The 21,694-nt window shown below is 44.4% G+C and overlaps 1 protein-coding gene across 1 annotated transcript; it reads right to left on the bottom strand.

Annotated features, from left to right (window-relative positions):
• Nucleotides 1-5,768: 5,768 nt before the first annotated feature.
• DHRS3 (dehydrogenase/reductase 3) lies at nt 5,769-20,109 on the bottom strand. The gene is made up of 6 exons (XM_053451792.1): nt 19,817-20,109; nt 8,879-9,022; nt 8,406-8,525; nt 7,957-8,195; nt 7,004-7,129; nt 5,769-6,658 (listed from the first exon to the last, which is right to left on the bottom strand). The coding sequence occupies exons 1-6, from the start codon at nt 20,009-20,011 to the stop codon at nt 6,574-6,576; spliced, it is 909 nt and encodes a 302-aa protein (XP_053307767.1). The 5' UTR covers nt 20,012-20,109; the 3' UTR covers nt 5,769-6,573.
• Between the last annotated feature and the right edge of the window lie 1,585 nt (nt 20,110-21,694).

Below are 21,694 nucleotides of genomic sequence, written 5' to 3'. Positions count from 1 at the left end.
ATTTTCTCCTGGCCCTCGTAACAACAACACAAAGAGAGTGCAAGAAGCAGGTAGTCCAACTGTCCCAGAGTACAAAATAATGAAACTAAACAAAGACATGGAGTTGTGGTAGGAGTAACGGGGGGGCTTAGTTTTCTTGTGTAAAATATCATTTCTGATCGCTTGAAATCTCTAATTATGGCTCTTTTATATAATTTCACTTCTTACAGGAGCAAACACTTCTCCACCCCCATTCCTTCTAGAAACCCCTGCCCTTCTTCATCCTTCCTCTAAATACCTTCTGTCTCTCTCCATCCTCTTCCTCCAAGACAAGACGTCAACTTTTCCTCTATTCTTGTCACTTCGCTTTTTTGTTTTGTTTTTGTGGTTTTTTTACATAAAGTATCGATTTTCTGCTGCTTTAGTTCTTATTTATGCCATCGGGCAAGCTGGGCAAACGTTTGGTTGTCCAATAGCCCCTCTAACGTACCTCCATTGTCACTCCGTGGCCGTTCCCGTGCCTTGGTGTATGGCCACCGGCTGGATACCCTCGGCCACAAGCTACACGAGTGTAAGAGCAGAGCGTACATCATTTTATCAGCTACTAAGTGTCCCTAGTAGTTTTAATCCAGAGTCCAGTCCTGGTACCTATTTCAGAAAGTTAAGTAGCCTCTATACTAATGCTACCGGTCATCCAGTAGAACTCAACCTCAAAAAAAATCTTATGGAGAACCCCGGACATGGTTTTGAGAAGTCCTGCAGTGGCCGCCTGATCTTCGGAGTCAGTATATGATCTGATATACATACAGGAGGGCCTCGTAGTCTACGTGCGATATACCCTTGGTCATGAAGACCTTCTGTATCGAGGGCCAGAGACCTGAGTCGCCCGTGGCCAGGAATCTTTAAAGCTTTAAAGCAGAGTTTTAATGGTGAGTACTGATTTTCGGTGATTACTTCGTTTTGGTCTTTACTTCGTTGCCGTCTTGGGATCATTCTTTACTGCAACAAAGAGATTTGGTTGTATTGAAAAACATCAAGTTTTAGGACGCTAAATTTCTTTACATTTCACGTTTGTTGGCCAACACGCGTGTGAGGAACTGGTAACACGGAGCTTGTAACTCCAAATCGACAGTTCCTGTAGGACAATAGCTTCCATCGCTCCCAGGTCGTGGTTATTAAGTCCTGGCAGTAAATCTAACCCCTGGCGCTCTCTTCTACTCTTAAAATTTAATTTTTTCGCAGTAAACCTTCCTTTAGAAGCAGATTTTCGGTTTGTGGAAAACTCTCACGGTTTCATAGCCGTTGAAGTCCACGGAGCCAGGATTCCGTTTACCCCCTTTCATTACTCTTTTTGATTGGCGCTTTAATGAGGGCGCCGGGGGTCGACCCCCTGCCAGGGGGCCGGTTCATGCCCCGTTTATCTCACAGTCCTCTAAGGCTAAAATAACACGCCAGGCTGAGTTTCACTGCCTTGTGATCCAACAGGCCGACATGATGGATTGGGTGACTCTTGTAAGTTGGCAGCTGAAGTGTGTTGTAACAGTATCTTTCTGTCAGCACAACACAATGGATTCGCTGATTCTTGGGCTTCACCCCGTTCATCAGCACTGAAGTTTGTAAAGTTCATTTTCCACGGCTCTAGAAAGTGTTAATAAATAACAGTAAAGGTTACGTGGGGTCTTACGGGACAGACAGCCCTGTTACTGGATAGATGGGCGAAGTACTACCCTCTCCTCTCCCGGACGATTGCAATAGTAAATTTCACCAACTGTCTTCGAGGACTAATTCAGAGTCCGCGAAATAAAGGCGGCCGGGGAGCTAGCATTCTCCAAGAATTCAAAGAACCGCGTCTAGCGATGACTTTTATGGTCCACCAAAGCGATTTTCTTTTTAAATTTATTTATTTTCTCTTGTCTATAAATTTGACAATTTGACCAGTTTAATAAAAAAAAAAAGTAAGTCCCGTTGAAAGCAATATTAAAACAAATAAATTTCACCGAATTGGATTTGGTGAATTACGTTCCTTTCTAGTTGGTGATTTACGGCCGGGGTCTGTCGTGGATTTACAGGTGCTTTTCGGTCTTGTTTTGCGCGATAAAGTCATTTAATTGAGCAGTAATTTAGGGAAGGGGATCAGAACTAGATCACCTTAGACATTCATGGGTTCTTAATTCACCAGGAGCTCTGGGATTCCAAAGGAATGGTCTTTTAATATGTTTGCATTCAATTATTTTTCGAAAGGGGGAGAGTAATTGGATGAGAAAAAATCCTGAAAATGTTCCATTAATTAAAAGGAAATTTAATTAAATTATATATATATAATGCGGGTTCAATGTAGGATTACAAGGGATGAACTGAGGGTTAAAAAAAAAAAAAAAAAAAAACCTATTGTTTTTGCAGTAGAAATATTTTTTATGAATTTTTATTCTAAAATGGACAAAAACAGTCACATCCAACCAAGATAAATAAAAAAATTAAATTAAAGTCCCGAATTAAATAAATGAAATCACCACAACTGGAAACCTTAATTTCAACCAGAATGTCCGCAAAAAAGCCCAATTTTTATAAACCTTTAAAAAAACATTGTACAAAAAACAATTTAAGTATTGCTTAAATGTGTTAGCGGCGCGGGCTCAATCTGGGCTCCTCGGGGGTGGGGAAGTACAAGCAAGAACCGACTGTAACTCCTCCTTGTTTAGGTTTTTTGATTTTAGCTGGTATCCCTATGGGCACGAGAGGACTTTCCTTATAAAGTGGGTGCCTCTAGCTTGCGTGTGGCTTATGCTACACCACAGGCCGGGTCGCTCACCTCTAATAAGGGGCCACAACTTTGACAAAGGGGGACCATGTGGCATTCCACGTGGCATCAACCCTGCATTGACAAACCTGATTCCCTTTGATATATTTATATTTAGTGAAGAGAATGAACCTGTTTAAAGCTCCAAATATATCTCCTGCACATAGCATGTCTTGAAAACTTTCTCTGCACGCCGTGACGTTTCTGAAAGCCGCACTTTGGACTCCACTTTTAATCGCGTAACGCAACCCTCTGGTCCTGAACGGGTAAAGTCTTCTGCATTCCGCATAGAATGAATTTTTGGAGTTTCCATTAATAACGCCGGAATGCAGCGTGTCACAAAATGTGAATGAAGCGCCACAGTTGGCTTTCTGTAGATCGCGGGGAAGGCGGTGGGAGTGAGGGTTCACTGGAACGTCAGTCGTGCTCCACCTGTGCCGGGCCGGGTGAGGAGCAGGTTAGCTGGAGGAAAAGTTCACCACGAGGTGAGCTGTCTGTTTGTCCTGCTTAATTCATCCAGTATTTGGCTAACCCTGCTCTGAACCTAGCCCCCTTATACCCCCTTCCTCGCCCCCCCCCCCCCAGCAGGTTCATGTCAGTTTCAGACCCCCCTCCGTATGACCCTGGAGAAGAACACAGGATAAAAATAAAAAAAAATCTAAAATACAAGTCCAGAAAAAGCACGAAAGCTTGTTTAACCCAAAATAATTATTTATGTTCTGAACTTCGAAGCCCTTTCCACTGTAACAAAAATAACGCGGTATTTTATTTCCCAGCATCCCAGAAATTCTAACCTTCAATCTTTTCTAAGAACGGCATAACCCCCCACGGGGCATTTCTGCTGAACGGTGTTCCTGTCTCACAAATGTGACTTTTAAAGCGACTATAAAGCGTTAAATAAACAAGAAGTCATTTAAAACATCACAGGCTGTGTTTTTTACGTCCAAAAAGCTGTAAACTTTCAAGTATTCGATTTCTCGGGTTTTCATGATATGATTTCTAGCTTCTTGTTGATTAAATTACAAATTTCTCAGTTAATAAACTGTTAATTATCTGCTTTTTTTTTTTTTTTTGCAAAAATTGTAGTATTTTGCTTACATTTTTATGATTTCTTCAGTTTTGTGGATACCGATGTGGGGAATCGCTTAGCGTTTCATTTACCTTTGTGAAATATTTTGCAGTGAATCTTGGGCTTAATTAGCATTGCCATACACCACTGGGGGTTATTACTGTATACAGTGCTGGGGGTTATTACTGTATACAGTGCTGGGGTTATATTACTGTATACAGTGCTGGGGGTTATATTACTGTATACAGCGCTGGGGGTTATATTACTGTATACAGCGCTGGGGGTTATATTACTGTATACAGCGCTGGGGGTTATATTACTGTATACTGCGCTGGGGGGTATATTACTGTATACAGCGCTGGGGATTATATTACTGTATACAGTGCTGGGGGTTATATTACTGTATACAGCGCTGGGGGTTATATTACTGTATACAGCGCTGGGGGTTATATTACTGTATACAGTGCTGGGGGTTATATTACTGTATACAGCGCTGGGGGTTATATTAGTGTATACAGAGCTGGGGGCTATATCACTGTATACAGTGCTGGGGGTTATATTACTGTATACTGCGCTGGGGGTATATTACTGTATACAGCGCTGGGGATTATATTACTGTATACAGTGCTGGGGGTTATATTACTGTATACAGCGCTGGGGGTTATATTACTGTATACAGCGCTGAGGGTTATATTACTGTATACAGCGCTGGGAGTTATATTACTGTATACAGTGCTGGGGGGTCCCAGACAAGCCAGCTGGCACATTGGACAAATGCCCGAGGGGCCGCTGGCCAACAGCACCCCATGCTCACCGGATTAGCTACTCCAGTAGTGCGCATACCCAGCCGTCGGCAGCACTTATGTTATTAGGTGGCTGCTGGCCTTAAAGTGCCAGAGCCACCTCATTAATCCTGAATACTCTGAATTGAACGTTCAAATTAAAGCAATCATAACACTGAATAAAATGTTTTTATTGAATGTTCATTGAACCAAAGCTTAGCATTATGGGTTATGTGATATTTGGGTCACCGCGTTCATGCGACGGTAAGGAGGTGGCTCTGGAATCTTTCTAAAGCGTTCCTCGAGTAAATAATCTTATGCTGGAGAAAACCTTTGGGTTCATAGAATAGGAGCCTTTTACCCCGCATGGCTGGATAGTGCTGTGGAAACATTGTATTTCATGAATGGACGCCAAAAGTAAAATGTAACAAAAAGACTTCTTATATTGTGTAAAGTGAGCCCTTGTTTTGTATAATAGACCTTCGAGGGTGTGCGTGGTAGCAGGAACTGCCTCATTTGGGGTTGAGAAGTGGATTGTTCTTTTCCCCCAGCTCCAAATTCTTGTGTATTGTGGTTTCAGTCGACATCTGGTTACAAGATGATGGATTAGAAGCTCCTTCTGTAGAACAGAACAAATAAGAAAAAAAAATGCAAGACTTTTTCCCCTAAAAAAAAAAAAAAAAAATTGCCACCGATGAGGATTGACTTTTGGTTCTCAAGTTAGTTCAGGCCAACTTTTTAAGTCTTCACCTTTACTGAATAGAACCGTACAAAACCAGGTCCAGCGATCCAGCGGCTAAACGCAACGGCTTTATTATAAATCAATGGACCACTGGTTTAAATCGGGCCCCTCGACGGTGGGTAAAGGAGGGCAATTTCCACTTTCCCCGTTTCTGCAAATAACCCTGGGTCCAAAATTAAAAACCAAGACATGGAGGCAAACCGTTACTATGACCTGGACAATGTTATTACGGCGACATGGACTATGGCAGGTTGGGGCAGGTTGAATGCTCATTGTGGTTGCTTTGTAGGCATTTATTGATGGGGCTGCAATGCGGTTTACCCAGCTAACCCCATGCATGGTTACAGAAGCCCCCCTCCCCCCCATCTGTCAGGGAAGTGTAAAGAAGCACAACATTCCTTTTATCTTTCAAATATTTTAATTGTATCACTTCAAAACGTTACTAAAATGCTTTTGACCTCCGGCCGACACTTCCACGGCGATTATTATTTGAATTATTGTCAACTTAAAAAAAAAAAAGGTTAAAAAGGAGCGTTTCGGATCCAAAAGGTCCTGATCTTCAATGCTTTTAAATACATTGTATTTATTTTTTTTAATTAAAACCCCAAACTGTTGTAGAAATCCTTTCCGCCGGGCCGTTTGCAAACAGCTTTCAGAAGCAGCCTGAATCCGAAAGGCTTGGACCGAAAATACGTTGGGAATAAATCTGGACTTGGTTTTAGGCTAATGCCTTCCGCCTGCTGACAATACCAACGTCGATTGGATTGTTAATGCACCTGAGAGCAAGAAAATCACCAAACCTTGCGAAGATTGGCAGAAAATTATTTAAGAACTACAACATACACAAAAAAGAAGCAATTGTTGCTTAAACCATCGCTAAAAGTCTATTAAAAACTATAAACTTTTGATCGCTACCAGCGAATTTAAAGAATAAAACCATAAAATCATACACAGGGGAAAAACCCTCAAAGCATAAAGTCTTTCGCTTGTCTTCCTCCACATTTTTTGTTAGTTTTAGTTGTTTTTTTTTTGCAATATCTGGGTCCTCCAACGAAGGCCGCACTGCTTTATGAACGGTCCGGAAGAACCCCTTTTGTCCACAAAAGAGATTTTGTCGCGTACGACGGAGACGGGGACTGCTCCACAATCTTGTTAGGACTGTATTTCTTTATTTTCTGTTCAGAAAGTCTTTTGATCGGAGGATCTATGTCCGCCCTTTGAATGTGTTCATGCAGGTGTAAGATCCTGAAAACCTGTGGATTTCTTCAAGTGCTGATTGTGGGAGAATGCTGTCAGGAGAGAAAAAAAAGAAAGAAGAGTTAGGAGACAAAAAAACAAACAAACAGATAATTACACGTGGATGAGAAATGAGATGTCGGCATAGTCCGCAAGAGACGCCTGATGGGAAAATTCCAACACAAGCTTGTTTTATCTGCACAAAGAGACGATCCATTCACGCTCTGAAAAGGCGAGACTCTTAACGGCCATATTGACAGAACTACAATAACAGAACGGGTCCGGATGTGAAGCCAAAACCCAACCACGATCTCCAATAAGTCCGAGGTATTGATGTAATAAGAGGGGGGGGGGAAAGGGAGCGGGGGGAGTGGTGATATTATAGGGCATTCTATTACCTTTTCAAGATGACAAGTGCATGCATAGTCCACGGAAGGAGCAGGAGCGCTTTATTTTTCTGGACAGCTTCTACCGTCTTCTTTGCTACGGTTTCTGGCTTTAGAGGCGGAAAGAGATTGGGGAACCTGGGGAAGAAATAGAATTAAACTTAAATCTAGGATCGCGGTTATTATTTTGGATATAATACTATATATCTTATCAGGTACAGGGGGCAGCTGTCAAATATAGAAGGGAATCTTCTTTGACCCCGTATCGGTTCCTCAATGGGATGTTGGAATTACGGGAGGCAATAATTGTCGACCTGTATGTCACTTTAATAGTTTTTACATTTCTACATCTGCGCCCCTATTGCCACATGCTGTGTAACCCCTTATGTTTCCTAAAACCGAAGCTTTGAAGCTGTGGATGGACGCGCTGCGTCTGTATGTCAGAGCAGGAGATAGGAGGCTCGGTGTGAAGGCCACCGGGAAGGGCTGTCATCGCGCCAGGCATACAGAACGTGGATCATGTGCTTCTCGGTCACATGATTCTATTACTCACAGTGATGGTTACATGCGTTCACTCAGCAGCCACGTAGAGATACATCGTTTTGTGAATTTCATAAATAAAAAACACGACTTGGCAATTAATCCAAAAACTTTGAGGGCTACTAATATAATCCTAAAAGAATTCAAAGATAAAAAAGGAAAGTAGAAATGGAATCCACGCCAACGAGGAAGCCGTACGCAGAAAATATTGCCTTTGTCCCAGAGTTGCAGTTTTATCATCGCGAAGAAACCTCAAACCGTTACAAATTAACAGCTTCGATAAACGCCACTGACACGGGGCAGCTGTTACTTCTACAGAAATGGCTTTTGTTGCAGATATTTCTTTCAGCTCAGACAAGATACAGACCATCACATCACTCTCCCTTTATTATATATATAATATATTTACATTTATTTTTACACACCTGATTCTCATTCCTTGAAACATCTCCGTGCTGGTGTGAAAGGGCAATACTGTTGTAGCGCTAACCCCTGGGCAATCCAACAGCCCCAAGGTCAAGCTCTCCATAAAAGCAAACGATGAAGCTTTGGAAGTGCAGTAATCAATGGTTCCAGGAATCGCTGATAACGCTAGAACAGAGTTTATGCAAACAATGTGGCCGTTCTGAAGTTCCAACATGCGCGGCAAGAAAGCCTTAGTAGTCTATATGTTGAGAGAAAAAAAAAAGAAAAAGGAAAATTAAGTAAATTCAACTCCGACAGCCTTAAAGAAAGGAGTTTCCATCCCAAAAATGTACACAACGGCAGTAAAACAGTTATACACACACAAATACTGGCCAATGGAACGGAGAGAGTGAAAGTTTTGTCAACACAACTACAAGTGAAAAAAATATATAAAAATATATATTCTTACCCAAAACTGTCCCAGAGTGTTTATGTGCTGCGATTTTAACAAAGCGTCATCGTCACTGTCCATCAGACTTTTGCCATGTACGACCGCGGCATTGTTTACCAAAATGGTAACATCCCCAACCTATGAAACAACGAGGACATAAGCATCAATATCCTTTAAATACATAAACAGTTCAATCGACGGCTGGGTAAAACATCAAAATTTGTATGAATGTTTGTTCAGAACCAAGGATTGGAACAGCTGGGAAACTTAACTGGGAAGTTATTATTCAGACAGGCCAAGTTCTTTCTAAAGGGCTGACTGTGTATAAATGATGTAAGAATATCCCTGCTTGAGCACAGTTGTCACCGTAAGCAGGACACTCTTAGAATACAGAAGCCAAAAGTCATACAGAATATAGCATTTTCTGGGTAGGAAGATGGGGGCTCTCGATAAAGTACAGGTTTCACCCCCAAAAAGGCAACGCATCTAACCTTTTCTCTCACTGCTTTAGCTTGTTGGTAGACTTCTTCTCGATTACCCACATCGCATATAAAATAGTAACATTCCGCTCCGATCTGCTTTATCTCTTCTGCCGTTTCCTTGAGACATTTTTCCGTCCGGCCCCATAAAATAATCTGCAATGAAATAAAGTTTAAAGGTAAGTTGGTGTCGCGCCGTTGTGCCGTGTGGTTTGGGAACATTGAAGGCCATCCAGGAGGAGATCTAAAGCATCAATGTGTTAGTGAAAGGGAGAGCGGGGGATGGGACGCGTTATTGACAGGAAACAATAACAGCCCAAATGGGAAATGGCAGCAATAAAACCCCCCCAAAAAAAACCTGTTCACAAGCCGTGCAGGAAGTTCAAGCGCCAGCCATTGTAAAAGAAGTGTCATTACCACTGTCAAAACTATTGTATGTGTAGGGGGTGTGAGATGGGGGTCCCGGGAGACGAGGGGCTTCATCCTCTGCTGGACACATGGAGTAGAATAGAATGCGGGGGGGGGGGGAGATCATTTTAGGAGCTAATTGTAAAATAAATTGTAATGTTCCTGGCCCCAGATGGACTCCGATCAGCCTGGGGTGACCTGAAACAAATACAATGGCTATCTTCAAGGGTGGACGGGTTCCCGGCCACCCAACTAAACAACCGGAGGGGCATTACTATGATTTAGTATATAAAATGTGTTACATTATAACTAAAAATATAAAAAAAATATTACAAAGCCTCTTACGAGTCAAATAGAGCTTTCTATAAAATTTGTAGATGTCCAAAGTGATTTCATCAAACTTGTCTCAAGGTTTTTGGAAGAACAACGAGGCTGGAAAGACAAGAAACTCCTTGCCCTTGGTTTCACGTTAGGTTTTGGGGTTTTTCATTATTTAAAGCCATTCCTGGTGCCAAATGCAATCAAGAAGCCATCTCGCTATCTGATCGCAGCCCGCAGAACACGAAGGTCACCGTGTCTTCGTTATAGATACCAGATGTTTGTAAGTCGCAGGGCACGGGTTCAGGGTGCGAGAGGATTACCGGTACAACGTTACTTCTTACATCTACAGACCTCGTAAAACAAATGATTAGTTTCTGGATTGGGCAGCATACGACGTCCCAACGGTAAATAAACCCATCCAAAAATAAGGGTTACGTTGCCTAAATATCCAAAGAAAAATAATAATTCCGCGCTGGTTATGGACAGACAGCTTCCGTTTCTGGATACGGTCCAGAGAACATGGTCTTTGATGGCCTCCACTGTGCAGAAGACACTCGTCTTCTACAGAATTACTGACCAGAAAATGATCTGGAGCAGCAGCCGGGTGAGGTGGTAAATTCCTGCGGAGTCGGGACTGCCCCGATGTTACCCCGACCTTCCTGAAAACAGGTGGACAACGTTTTGTTGGAGACACCTGAGGCTTCTGGAGGACACGTGAACCCCTCACATTTTATAATGTTTCAGCAAATATTCTGAACAAGACTGAATATTTCAGAGGCCAACATTACACGCGATTACTAGCAGCTTGTAAAAGATATGATAGATAAGTTTAAAAGAAAAAAAAAAATCCTCCCAGAGTCCTAATTCCACAAAGCCCTTCCCCGGGCGTGCCGACGAGCGTTAACAGGTAACAAAGCAAACCTGTTCCGCAAGGCTGTAAATCAGGCAGGGATTCCAGTTGCTACATTTGTATCTAGAGACACGATATTCGCGAATGTGACCCGGCGTCGGTCATGTGACTGCAGCGTCCAATAATAAAGACACATTGCTACGTAGGATAGTTCACTAATTTACACCCAAGCCTCCAATTTCAAGAGCAAAAAAGTCAGACAGAATGGTCATCAACCCCAGTTCACAGGCTAAGAGGGAGGGAGATGAGTGGAGCAGCCTCCCAGCAGAAGTGGTAGAGGGTAATACAGTGAGGGGATTAAACATGCATGGGATAGACATACGGCTCCTGAATCTAAGACGAGACAAACGACTGATTAAGGTTTGAGTCTTTACAGCAGGAGAAACGGGCAGACTAGACGGGGGCCGGTCTGCTGGCAGACTAAGTTTTTTTTGTTTACTCCAGAGAAAGAGATATGATAAACATATACGTGTAATATTTATAATAACGTATAGATTATTAAACATTGTTGAGGTCCCACTAATTGTCGCGATCCGGAACTTAGACAAGGACTCTTCTGAAGTCTCAGCGATCTAAACGCGCCCCGATCCCCGGCCATTCATCGGCCGTTAGCATTTAGATGTTAATAGCCCTTAATCTGCCGCTGCCTTACAATATGCCTTTAGCCCAGAAAGCCCTGATCTTATTATCACACAAACACAGCATTGTAACGGCGAGATTAAGAGCTATAAATATGCACGGGCCGGACGAAGCGCATAAGCCACAGATCGGAATCCTTTTGTAGAATTATTAAAACGAGGCAGGGCGCGGGCGTGCGGGGCGGCTAATAACGGGTCAATTCGGAGTCATTGTTTGCAATCCTATTAACACCGGACAAGGGTCAACTAGAGGCCAGCCTCTCGCGGAGGCATCGAGTCACTGGAACGGGGCAAAAAAGTGCAAAATTGGAGGCCCTGAGTTTATTATACAGGCTCCGTGTTAACTCTGCAGGTGCCAGGCAGGTTGGCAGCTCACAGCCCCCCCCCCTCCAATCACATCCAAGCATTAAAAGGTTAAACTGCTAATTCTAGAAGGGTCTAGACTGATTATCGAGGAATAGCAGGAGGCTTTGGACAGCAGTTTTTATTAAAGAGAAATGTTTCCCTGGAATGCCGACTCCTGTCCCTGTCTGCAAGGCTCCATGGTCAAAAAAATAAAAATTAAATAAAAATTCGGGTCACGCCTGACCAAACACCGGGTCAGATACCCCCTGGGGTGGGGGAAGGTTTCGGGGATTCATTTTGGGCTTAAACAGCTCTTTAATGAAGATTAGATCACTACATCGCACGGCCAGCACGGATTTAAAGGGACAGCAGCTGAGAGACCCCTTTAAATTTATGTTGCAAATGGTAGTAGGAGGGCAGCTGCAGGGCTGCAGCTTCTACCTCAGACAAGTTTGTAATGCATTTTAAAGTACTAGCAGAGAATTAGGATTACTTTAACATGCGTTCTTCTTCAGCACGGCTGTCCCTTTAAAAAAAACACAAGTTGATGTGGGCTGATGTTTGATTCCGCGAAGCTAAGTACATCTCAGACGCCGTCGGTGGCGCACTTCCTGTGCGAGCCGTAAACAAGTATAATGATGTCATTAAGAGCTGGCTGACCTGCGGATGAACTCTAGGCTGTAAATGAGAAGAAAGGTGGCAGCGACCTACTCCCCGGCTAAAGGCAGCCTCACACGGGGTGTAAAGTGTCAGACCAATCTCACATAAAAAGCCGCTGGGACCATGTGATCCTTTGATGCCCGGACAATGGCTTCTTACAGAAAGCTTGTTAGTTCTCCTCTTTTAACACTTTGCTTTTTCTGGAATGCCGGATTTGACGCAGGATACAGGATATGCAGGAAAATGGTTTCTGGCGGGGCTTTTCTTTATTTTTTTGGTGACAGCGCCGTTTAGTTCCACTTGGGAGCGATTAGGAAGCAACTCACCGAGGAGACGATCAGAGAAATAATATTTATAAACCATTCTGATGCAACATAGTGACGCAATCCGACCCTACACAACAAAACATTCTAGAACTCACTCTGCAGTTTATACAATGTATCGATCGCTAATACAATTGTCCGTTGTTTCACTTTTAATCTTTAAAGTAACCAGAGGGGTGTATAATTAAAAAAAAAAAAAAAAAACACACCACACACACACATATTATATATACTATAAATAAACTTAACTAAAAAAAATAAAAAAATGCATACATTTTTCATCCAAGCAGAATATTGTTCATTTAATACATATATATATTTTTTATTTATTTATTTTAGGTGATTAATATAAACACATAAGTGACCTGAAAAGGCTATTCCAGTATGAATTGTGTATTGACTTATACCAGTTTCGGGTGTGGATTTGTTGGGGTAATTTTTTTTTTTTTTTTTTTTTTTTTAAATACACAAAAACAAAAGACTTTTTATATGTAGGTTTACGGCTATCTTATCTAAAATCACTACAGAGTCAGATAAAAACAAGAGAAGGATGTTTTAGGACTAATTTGCAGACAGCTTTAGTCTTCAAATAAACAAAGTTGTAAAAACCTCTTAAAATATTTTTTTTTCTTTTTCCACATACACACTAATTTATATTAGTACACCCTACCACAGGCTTGTAAAGGCAAAGTGATTTTTTTTTATACATGGTAATGGTTCTGTTTTGATGGGCAGACAATCTGAGATAAGAGACTATAAGCCTGCAATTTACAGACCTTTGTGGCAAGGTCAAGAGGTCGATTTAAAAGGTCAATTTACGAAGGAGACATCAGAGATGATAGAGGTCTATACGACCCAAATCTGGCACATGTAGGATCGTTTAACATCTGTTGACACATGGGTCCTACTGCAAGGACAGAGGCAGACAAAGAATCAAAGGGTAATGGGCTTTAAGTTCAAGGACTCTTCACGAGACAGACCATAAACTCTACAGCTCAGATAAGACACGTCTACACGTCACACACCAGAGATAAAGGAGCTTTGATGTTTGGGACACAAATTCGATATTTCTGGCTGGCATCAGCCTTTTGGGACAAGCGGCGGGTATTTTTTACGATGGAGCAGATTGCAGACTCCACAGAGAATGAGGTTATCACCGTAATAGCAAAGAAATGGTAGAGAAAACAGACAGCTTGGGATATCCAGGGACAAGGCCCAGGTTAACTAAGTTATGAGACATTTCTGCTGAACGTCTATAAAGCCTCCAAATTTGCCTTCTGTATGTGCCTTAACCAACCCCCCCCTCCCAGCATGGATTCTGGCTGAATTTAGCTGGAACCCCAAATCTAAAAGCATTGAAAAAAGAATCCAGTACTGGTCTCTGCTCATAGCACCACCTTGGCATAACCCAGGTCTCAGAACCTGGTCACTTCCCATAAGCGAGGCAGTGCGCCCGACGACCAGTCCTTTGCCCATTTCATTGCTCCAGAAAGAGTTTTGACTCTGAAAGTCAGCAGGCAAGTAAAACTAAAAAACCCAACATCCAAACTAAAGGTTTCTTGTGGATTGGTGAGCTTTGGTGGTCTTCAGCAGAATGTGCCATTAAATACAAGGCGTAGATGGCAAAGTCACGCAAAACGCTATCCTGGAACGGATTGGGAAAGCTTTCTATGGAACGGCTTGACATCTGATCTCCATCCACCTCCTTGCGTTGGAGCCAGTTTGTTACGATGCTCGGCCATGACCGTCAAGAATGCCTACCTTCTAAGAATTTACAAAGAGCTGGGAAAAGAAGCCCCACAAAAACGCCGATAGACAATCGCTTCTGTCTGCGTTAAGAAGTAATCACCCACCCACTGGTTTCTTTCAATGCGAGTGGAGCCAGCGCTGCCGAAGCAAGGAGCAGAATGAAATTAACAAGTGAAAAGGCGTGGGGGCTTCCAACATAAAAAAAGAAAAGAGTCTTTATGCAACGGATAGAATGAGAAAACCTTTTAAAATAACTTGCATGACATAAAATGTCCCGGGCTGATTTATAACACAGCGAACTAAGAAAAAAAACATAATGCAAGGCCTTTGGGAACTCAACCCAACAACCCTTATTTATAGAAAGAAAACAGATAAAATACACACAAACACACACACTACCATTCAATAGTTTGGGGTCACTTGGAAATGTCCTTGTTTTTGAGAATTCCAGCAAAGACAGGGTTAATGTTGTTAGTGACCAGTGTAGCTGGCAATGGCTGATTTTTAATGGAATCTCTTCATAGGCGTACAGAGGTCCTTTATCACTCCCATCACTCCTGTGTTCCAATGGCCCTTTATCACTCCCATCACTCCTGTGTTCCAATGACCCTTTATCACTCCCATCACTCCTGTGTCCCAATGGCCCTTTATCACTCCCATCACTCCTGTGTCCCAATGGCACGTTGTGTTCTCTGATCCAATTTTAAGAGGCAAATTGATGGTTAGAAACCCTTTTTGCAATTATGTTACAGCCAGAAATGTCCTTGTTTTCCATGAAAACAGCTCAGTGACCCCAAACTTTTGAACCATAGCGTATACGCGGTCTTGATAAATTGCTACCCTAGGGAATTCAGATTGCGGCACCTGATGTTTCAAAAGCTATTTAATGACTAATACCAGTAATGGTATTTTTATAGACAAATAGTCCTCCTTCAGCAGTTGATAAATCAAGCTGGACGGAGCGCAGAAAAATCAATACCGTGCATAAATTATTGAATATTTAGTATTCCGGACAGAATTAATGGAACGTTACTGGATAGCATCCAGAAAGTTCTACACTGCGCCACAGCGATGGCTCGTGTCCTTTCCATGTAGTGGAGCAGGTCAGACGTCGGCATCAAAAAGGAAGATGTATATCATATCCATCAATAAAAATTACCATATTACACGCTCGCTTTAATTGGGTGCATAAAAGCCCTGAAGACCCGCTATATACTACCAGGAGGAGCCGTCAAAAATTGGGAAAATATAGTATAAAAATTTGAAACGTGTTCTTATCACCATAGCAACGACACATCGTACCACAATGGCTTTCTATACATACTTATACTATAGTGCTACCCAGCATTCGTTAGATGAGCCGAGGTCATTCAGAATCTCTCCAACAGCGAACTGTAATAATTTAGGAGGCCAAATGCAAACCCTTGAGGGCGACATCAGGCTGCCGAGCATCCCGACAGACAGAGCGATTAGAACAGATAAAAGGGAAGTTAAAAAGCAGATCATTTGGAGGGAAAAAATTGTTCCGCTCGCCTTTGATAATTAAGCTTTCCGTTACAGATCGGAAACGGCAAATGCCGAGCGCGAAGATTCTTCAAATTCTAATTTGAACCGAATGAAGTTTAAAAAGTTCCTGCCGGGCTGTATATTGATGGAGAAAGTGAGTTTCAGGCAGATTTTAGGGTTCGGGGTCACCAACTATTATAAACTGGTAGAACATTATCTAAACCCTTATAATATATATATTTATTTATATAATATTTATACTCATGTATAGTCGGTAGCGTAGCCACCAGCCAACCCCCTCCACGACGGCCTTCCTCACCGCCGAGCACCAGGCAGGATATTGCATCATAACCCGGCTCTCCGCCTTTTAAAGGTCATCCCGCGCAGAGAGGAAGTCCAGTATGGAAGACTGCCGACTCGGCACATTCCTCCCTCGCCTCAGCGGGCTGGTACAGGAGATCAGCGAACCCCTGGACCGACCGCCATGGACCACCGTGTACCGTCATCTACGCTTCTCCACCCAAAACAACAAAAGCAACTTTGCAAAGAATAGATCTTGCGAAAAGGTTTTTTTTTTTTTTGTTTTTTTTTTTTTTTATACAAAAGTTAACTTTTTCGTGGTTTAAAGAAACAAAACCAGAATGAAGCCGAACAAAGCAGCCTCTGTGAGCGGGGCGCGGAGCGGCTTCCGGTTTGTTGCACAAGTGGCTGCCAGCGAGTTTCCTGACAGAGCATCCCCGTCGGTCACGTCTTCCACCGGCTGAGTCATAATTCTGTGTCCGTGGAGTGAGACGGCGAGCGCGTTTTTACCTTTTCTTTACAGTTTATACCAGAGGAAGCCGCACACTGCCCATTAACAACAGCGAATTCACCCAAAATAACCAGATCTGGCTTCCCATTTAATCCAAATCGCTGCAGAGATGAACGTCCAGCAGAAAACTTCTCAGCGGACCAGAATGACAAAAGCCTTAAACGATTCACAGGTTTCCATGGCGACTACTCCACATTTAGAACTTAGCCCCAGATCTACAGGCAAATAAGTTCCCCTTGCAAGCATTTGCTCCCAGGGCATATTGGCCAAAATATCCAATATAACATAGCACCCGACTGTCCTGGGCTCCGCGGGAATAGGCGCTGAATACTTATAGCCAATTATGAACCAATGAAAAGTAAGCAAGGGTCAGCGTTCCCTTGAGCTTTGGTTTACAGAGACCATTCGCACGCAGATCTACCAGAACATCGCGTTACTTTTCATCTCTTCAGTTCCAAGGGTTTACGAGCGCTGGAAGGAACGGCCGCGAAACGTGTCGGAACTGGTCCGGGTCCAACGGCCATGCGCTGAACCGTAAGAAAGCACTGCTGTGAAAGCGAGCGTCTCGCTCCTCGCCGCCAGAAGTACATTTACGAGTCGGACAGGTTAAATTTCACACGTCCCCTTCGCGGCCCGGGGCGGAACGAGGGAAGACGGCGAGCTGGAGGGCAGCTTGCACCGCGCAGCATTTCATTAGAGAGCATGTGTGGCTCCTAATTGATGAGAGATCTAAGAACGCGTTTCACATAATTGGCTCCACATGCTCTCCACGTGAACAATGTCCCTTTATGCCCGTGTTAGATTTCCGCGTCGGCCGGGGAGTCGCAGAACACACACCCATGCAGACGAGAACATTCCCAACATGCGCAGCCGGCAGAGAACCAAAAATAACAAAACGCCACTTAATTACCTGGGAGAAGCTGTATATTTTAGGGCCGCTGTAACGGGGTAAGGTGTAGGGGCTTTAACAAGGTGACCACCCAACGCAACACGCGCGTCATCTGTATTTGGCTGGTGATTTTTACCCCAACCCCTACAAAGCCGAAAGGGCTTGCAAGCGAACCCACGAGAAGATTCACTCGCGCTGGATGAATCGCAGAGCGTAAGGTGAAGGGGTTACTCGGCACGCCATGGACAGGGAGCTCTTTGGTCCCAACAGCACAAATCATTTAATATCCTTAAACAACTTGAAATACACCCCAGTGAGCCAAAAGTAACCTGCGGCCCCGTAGAGCGTTCATCAAAACAAAACTTTTAATAAACCTGCTTAGTGCATGTTTTGGGTTAAGAAATATACATTTTAAGGTTAACCCATTTTCCGTAAATCTAAACAAATTTGTGGACTTTTTGCATCTGGAAATCTGTAAAGACCCCGATCCAACCCACCGTTGCCCCCACATTCAGCCAAACGGCCACAGAGCACCGCTTTGTGACCACTGAATGGTTTGGGCCAGTTTAGGCTAGATTTAGCCAAAAAACAAACAACTGAACGTCCAAGCTTTTGATTCCAGTCGCACCAAACAATAATAACGCATCGTCTGGCGGACGCTTTGTAAACACAATGACGTATTTAACAGCCTCTTCAGAAATTTGACATCTAGGAGAGACTCGCGACACGTGGTGAAAAGTTAAAGAAGCCAAAAAGAAAAAAATGGGGATTTTGACTTAATTTTGATTTCATAGAAGGAGCTCCCAAAACGCGAAGAAAACAAAACAACAACAACAACACTACAGTCAATCAACGCCCGAGACGCGAGTCAAAAGCGATACTTTGGTTCGGGAAACACAATGTCACTCAGCGGGGAGTTGGCGGCCGGCGCTGTAGAAAACAGAATTCATTTATTGGTGGAAACCCCAAAACTTTACACTTTGCAGTTAAAGATAACAGAACCGGGAGCTCTAGGGATTTGCCACCTGGGGCTACCCGTCCGCCTGTTTCTATTAACGGAGAGAAGATGACGAGGACGGGGCTCACCTGACACCAACAGAGCTGCCTGCCGGCTGAGTGCCAGGAATACTCGAGTGACACCCAACAGAAAGAACTCATGGCGCTGACCCCCGAACAGAAGACCCTCGAATATATACAGCTTTCAAATCAAGACTTCAGGATAATCTACAATAAACTCATCTGCCTCGAGTACCATCAATTAGACTATCGACCTTCTAACGGGTCGCCCAACACCACGCACACCCGGAACATGGAAACAATGTCATCATTTACATTCTATCCACAACAAGCCACAGAGTGTCCACCAAGATACTCCCCCGGCCCCCGGCACATTCACACGGCTAAAAACCGATAGACAAGAACCATGGAGACTGCCAACCCGGAACACAACCAAGCCAACTATAAGTGTCTGTCCATAGGAGCTTACAATCTAGGACGACCTCTCCTCACTGCCCCAGAGGAGAGCTATAGGTGAATCTATAGGGGATGACCGGTCCCTCTATGGGCCTGTTCATAGGAGCTTGCAATCTCCTCACTGCCCCAGAGGAAAGCTATAGGTGAATCTATAGGAGATGACCGGTCCCTCTATGGGCCTGTTCATAGGAGCTTGCAATCTCCTCACTGCCCCAGAGGAGAGCTATAGGTGAATCTATAGGAGATGACCGTTCCTCGTTAAAACAGCTCCAGCACTGGAGATCAGTTTAATGTGACGCCCAATGAAAACGGCACAGAACACACACCATTACACTACTGCCACTGCAGGGGCAATAACATCCCCGACTAACCCCTTCACTGCCAGAGAGCCCTATGTTTGGAATACAGAATCCTATCATCTATTACAAAAGGTTTATGTGAAGCCTCTAAATGTGTTGGTTTTGTAAACTACAAAGTGGGGTCATTGATCCAAGTGCCATTGGGGTAAATCTCTGCTGCCCCCTGTAGAGCCAGAAAGCAATGGTGCCAGCCTTTAACTACTTTGAGTGACTTGGTAAACACTCTGGCAATGAACAGGTTAAGTAACCCACCCCATCACAGGCAAAATACCCCCAAAACCTGCCCTCTATACAAATACAGAGGGGGGAATTAAGGAACAGGCTTCCCAATGGAGCAAGAAAAGGGGATTCAAGGGGTAGGGTAGTTTTATAGTATTTGCTTGGGGCAATTATTAAGTTGGTTAGAGTTTGGAGAAAGGGCAGTTATTAGTCGGTTTGGGGCAATTAGAGGGAAGGCCCCATTCAACGAGGGCAGTTTTTAAGTGAAGGGTAGAATAGGCATTGGGCAGAGAAGGGGTGAAATAGGTGAACTAGAATAAGGTAGAGGGCAGTTCTTACCTTTCTTGCCCCTTGTCTGGCGAACTCCCTGGCCAGGTGGCGCCCGATGCCCCTGCCCCCGCCGGTGATGAGCACTGTGTCCCCGCGGAGGTCCCGCAGCCTGGCGGGCAGCACCGTGCACAGGACGGCTTTCAGCACCGAGAACAGCATGTGCAGGGGCAACAGCAGCAGTCTGCCCAGCGACCTGCAATCCATAACGGGTCCTCTTATCCGAATAAAGCCCCTCCAACCGTCACCATCCGACCTCCGGGTCACAAGGTGTTCCCTTTACCTGCCCCGGCAGCCTCTGCTCACAACCCGAGACACCAGCCGGACAACTCCGCAGAAAGCCTGCAGCGCCCGGGGCAATGCGCCGGGGTCCCGGGATATCGGCAGAGCAGCCCCCAAAGCCCCGATCGCTGCCTGTCCGGCGGCTCAGAGTCAGACTGTGCGGGTAATGAAGCTCCTGCGCTGAGCAGCCGGCCCTCTGCTTCTGCCCCTGCACGGGGAGCTTTTATACCCCATTAAGCCTGATTGACGGATAAAGTGTCAGGGAGATCGCACTACTGTGTGTGAGAGAGTGCGCTTCCTCCCCCGCCTCCCGAGACACACGCCTTCCTGCCCCCTCCCTCCCCGCCGCCTCACCTACTGCCTCCCCAGCCTGCCCCCCCAACTACCCCTCACTTCCTACCGGTCTCCCTACTTACCCCCTGCCTGCCCGGATTCCCCTCACCCCCTGCCTTCCCTCCACTTAACCCCTAAATCCCTTCCTTATACCCCCACTCACCCGGTCTCCCCCTCACCTCCACTGCCCTATACCCCCACTCACCCTCCCTGTCTGTCCACTCAGAACCTCACTCCCCTGTCCTATCTCCCCCAACTCACCCCCTGCCCTGTCTACCCCACTCACCCTGTCTGTCTCACCCTCTGTTTTTCTCCCACACCTCCCCTGCCCTATACTCCCACTCAGCCCCTGCCCTATACTCCCACTCAGCCCCTGCCCTATACTCCCACTCAGCCCCTGCCCTGTTCCCCAACTCACCCCCTGTCTCTCACCCTCCCTCGGGGCTGTTGTGCACGATAGGGCTTGCCGGGCTGCATTTAGCTCCCAGCTGTTAGCGGAGCAGGGATTTAGACCCGGAACATGTGAGTGTGCCCGATACCGGGGAGTGCAGCCAAACATGGCTGTCACACTCAATTAACCCCTTCAGCGCCGGGCACTCACACCAACTACACGTGTGCAACACGCAACATTGGAGAATGGGGGGGGTAAAAAAATAAAAATGTTGGAGCTGGGGATTAATTAACCCTTTCTCAAGAGAAAAGCATGCAAATATCCTAAAATAAAGTCTATTTTTTTATTATATGTATGTACTTAGAATGGAATTTTGTTTAAAAAGAAAAAGTAACCCTTAAACTGCCATCAGATTTAGGCCTGGATTATGTGAGAGGCATATGCTGCTGGAAAGAAGAGGCCGAAGAGTCCTGATGGGGGGGGGGTTAATGGATACAAAATGTTACAGGTTGTTTTTATTTTCTCACTCAAACACAAATAATATTTAAAACCAAAATAAAAAACATAATACGGCGCACTGCTCATAAAACCTAAATGCCATCATATACTACATTATTACTATACATATTATCCACCCAAACCCCTAGTCTGTCCCATAGGGACTGCGATTGTGACCGGAATGCCTCAGATGATGCAGAACCTCTTTTTTTTAACCAATCATTTTTGTTACGGCAACCGCATTCTTACAAGGTAGCGTGACGATTGACAGCTCTGCTGCCCATAGGAATTCTGAAACCGCACTCCCCGCCTGGTCGCTGAGGCCTCGTTGCCTGTTATGACCTGGACTTTAAAGTCTATCATGAATAATCATTACACATCCCTTG

Source organism: Spea bombifrons, chromosome 12 (genome assembly GCF_027358695.1).
Source record: "Spea bombifrons isolate aSpeBom1 chromosome 12, aSpeBom1.2.pri, whole genome shotgun sequence".
Classification (NCBI taxonomy): domain Eukaryota; kingdom Metazoa; phylum Chordata; class Amphibia; order Anura; family Pelobatidae; genus Spea; species Spea bombifrons.
This window is presented reverse-complemented; position numbering and strand designations above follow the sequence as displayed.

Bases quoted from the DNA above. Each gene is read 5' to 3' on its own strand.
- DHRS3 (XM_053451792.1), bottom strand. From the start codon at position 20,011: ATGGATTGCAGGTCGCTGGGCAGACTGCTGCTGTTGCCCCTGCACATG. The intron at 8,526-8,878 runs GTTAGATGCGTT...GTTGTTTCATAG, and splicing joins CTAAAGCAGTGAGAGAAAAG to GTTGGGGATGTTACCATTTT. The intron at 6,659-7,003 runs GTAATAGAATGC...CTCTCCTGACAG, and splicing joins GCACTTGTCATCTTGAAAAG to CATTCTCCCACAATCAGCAC.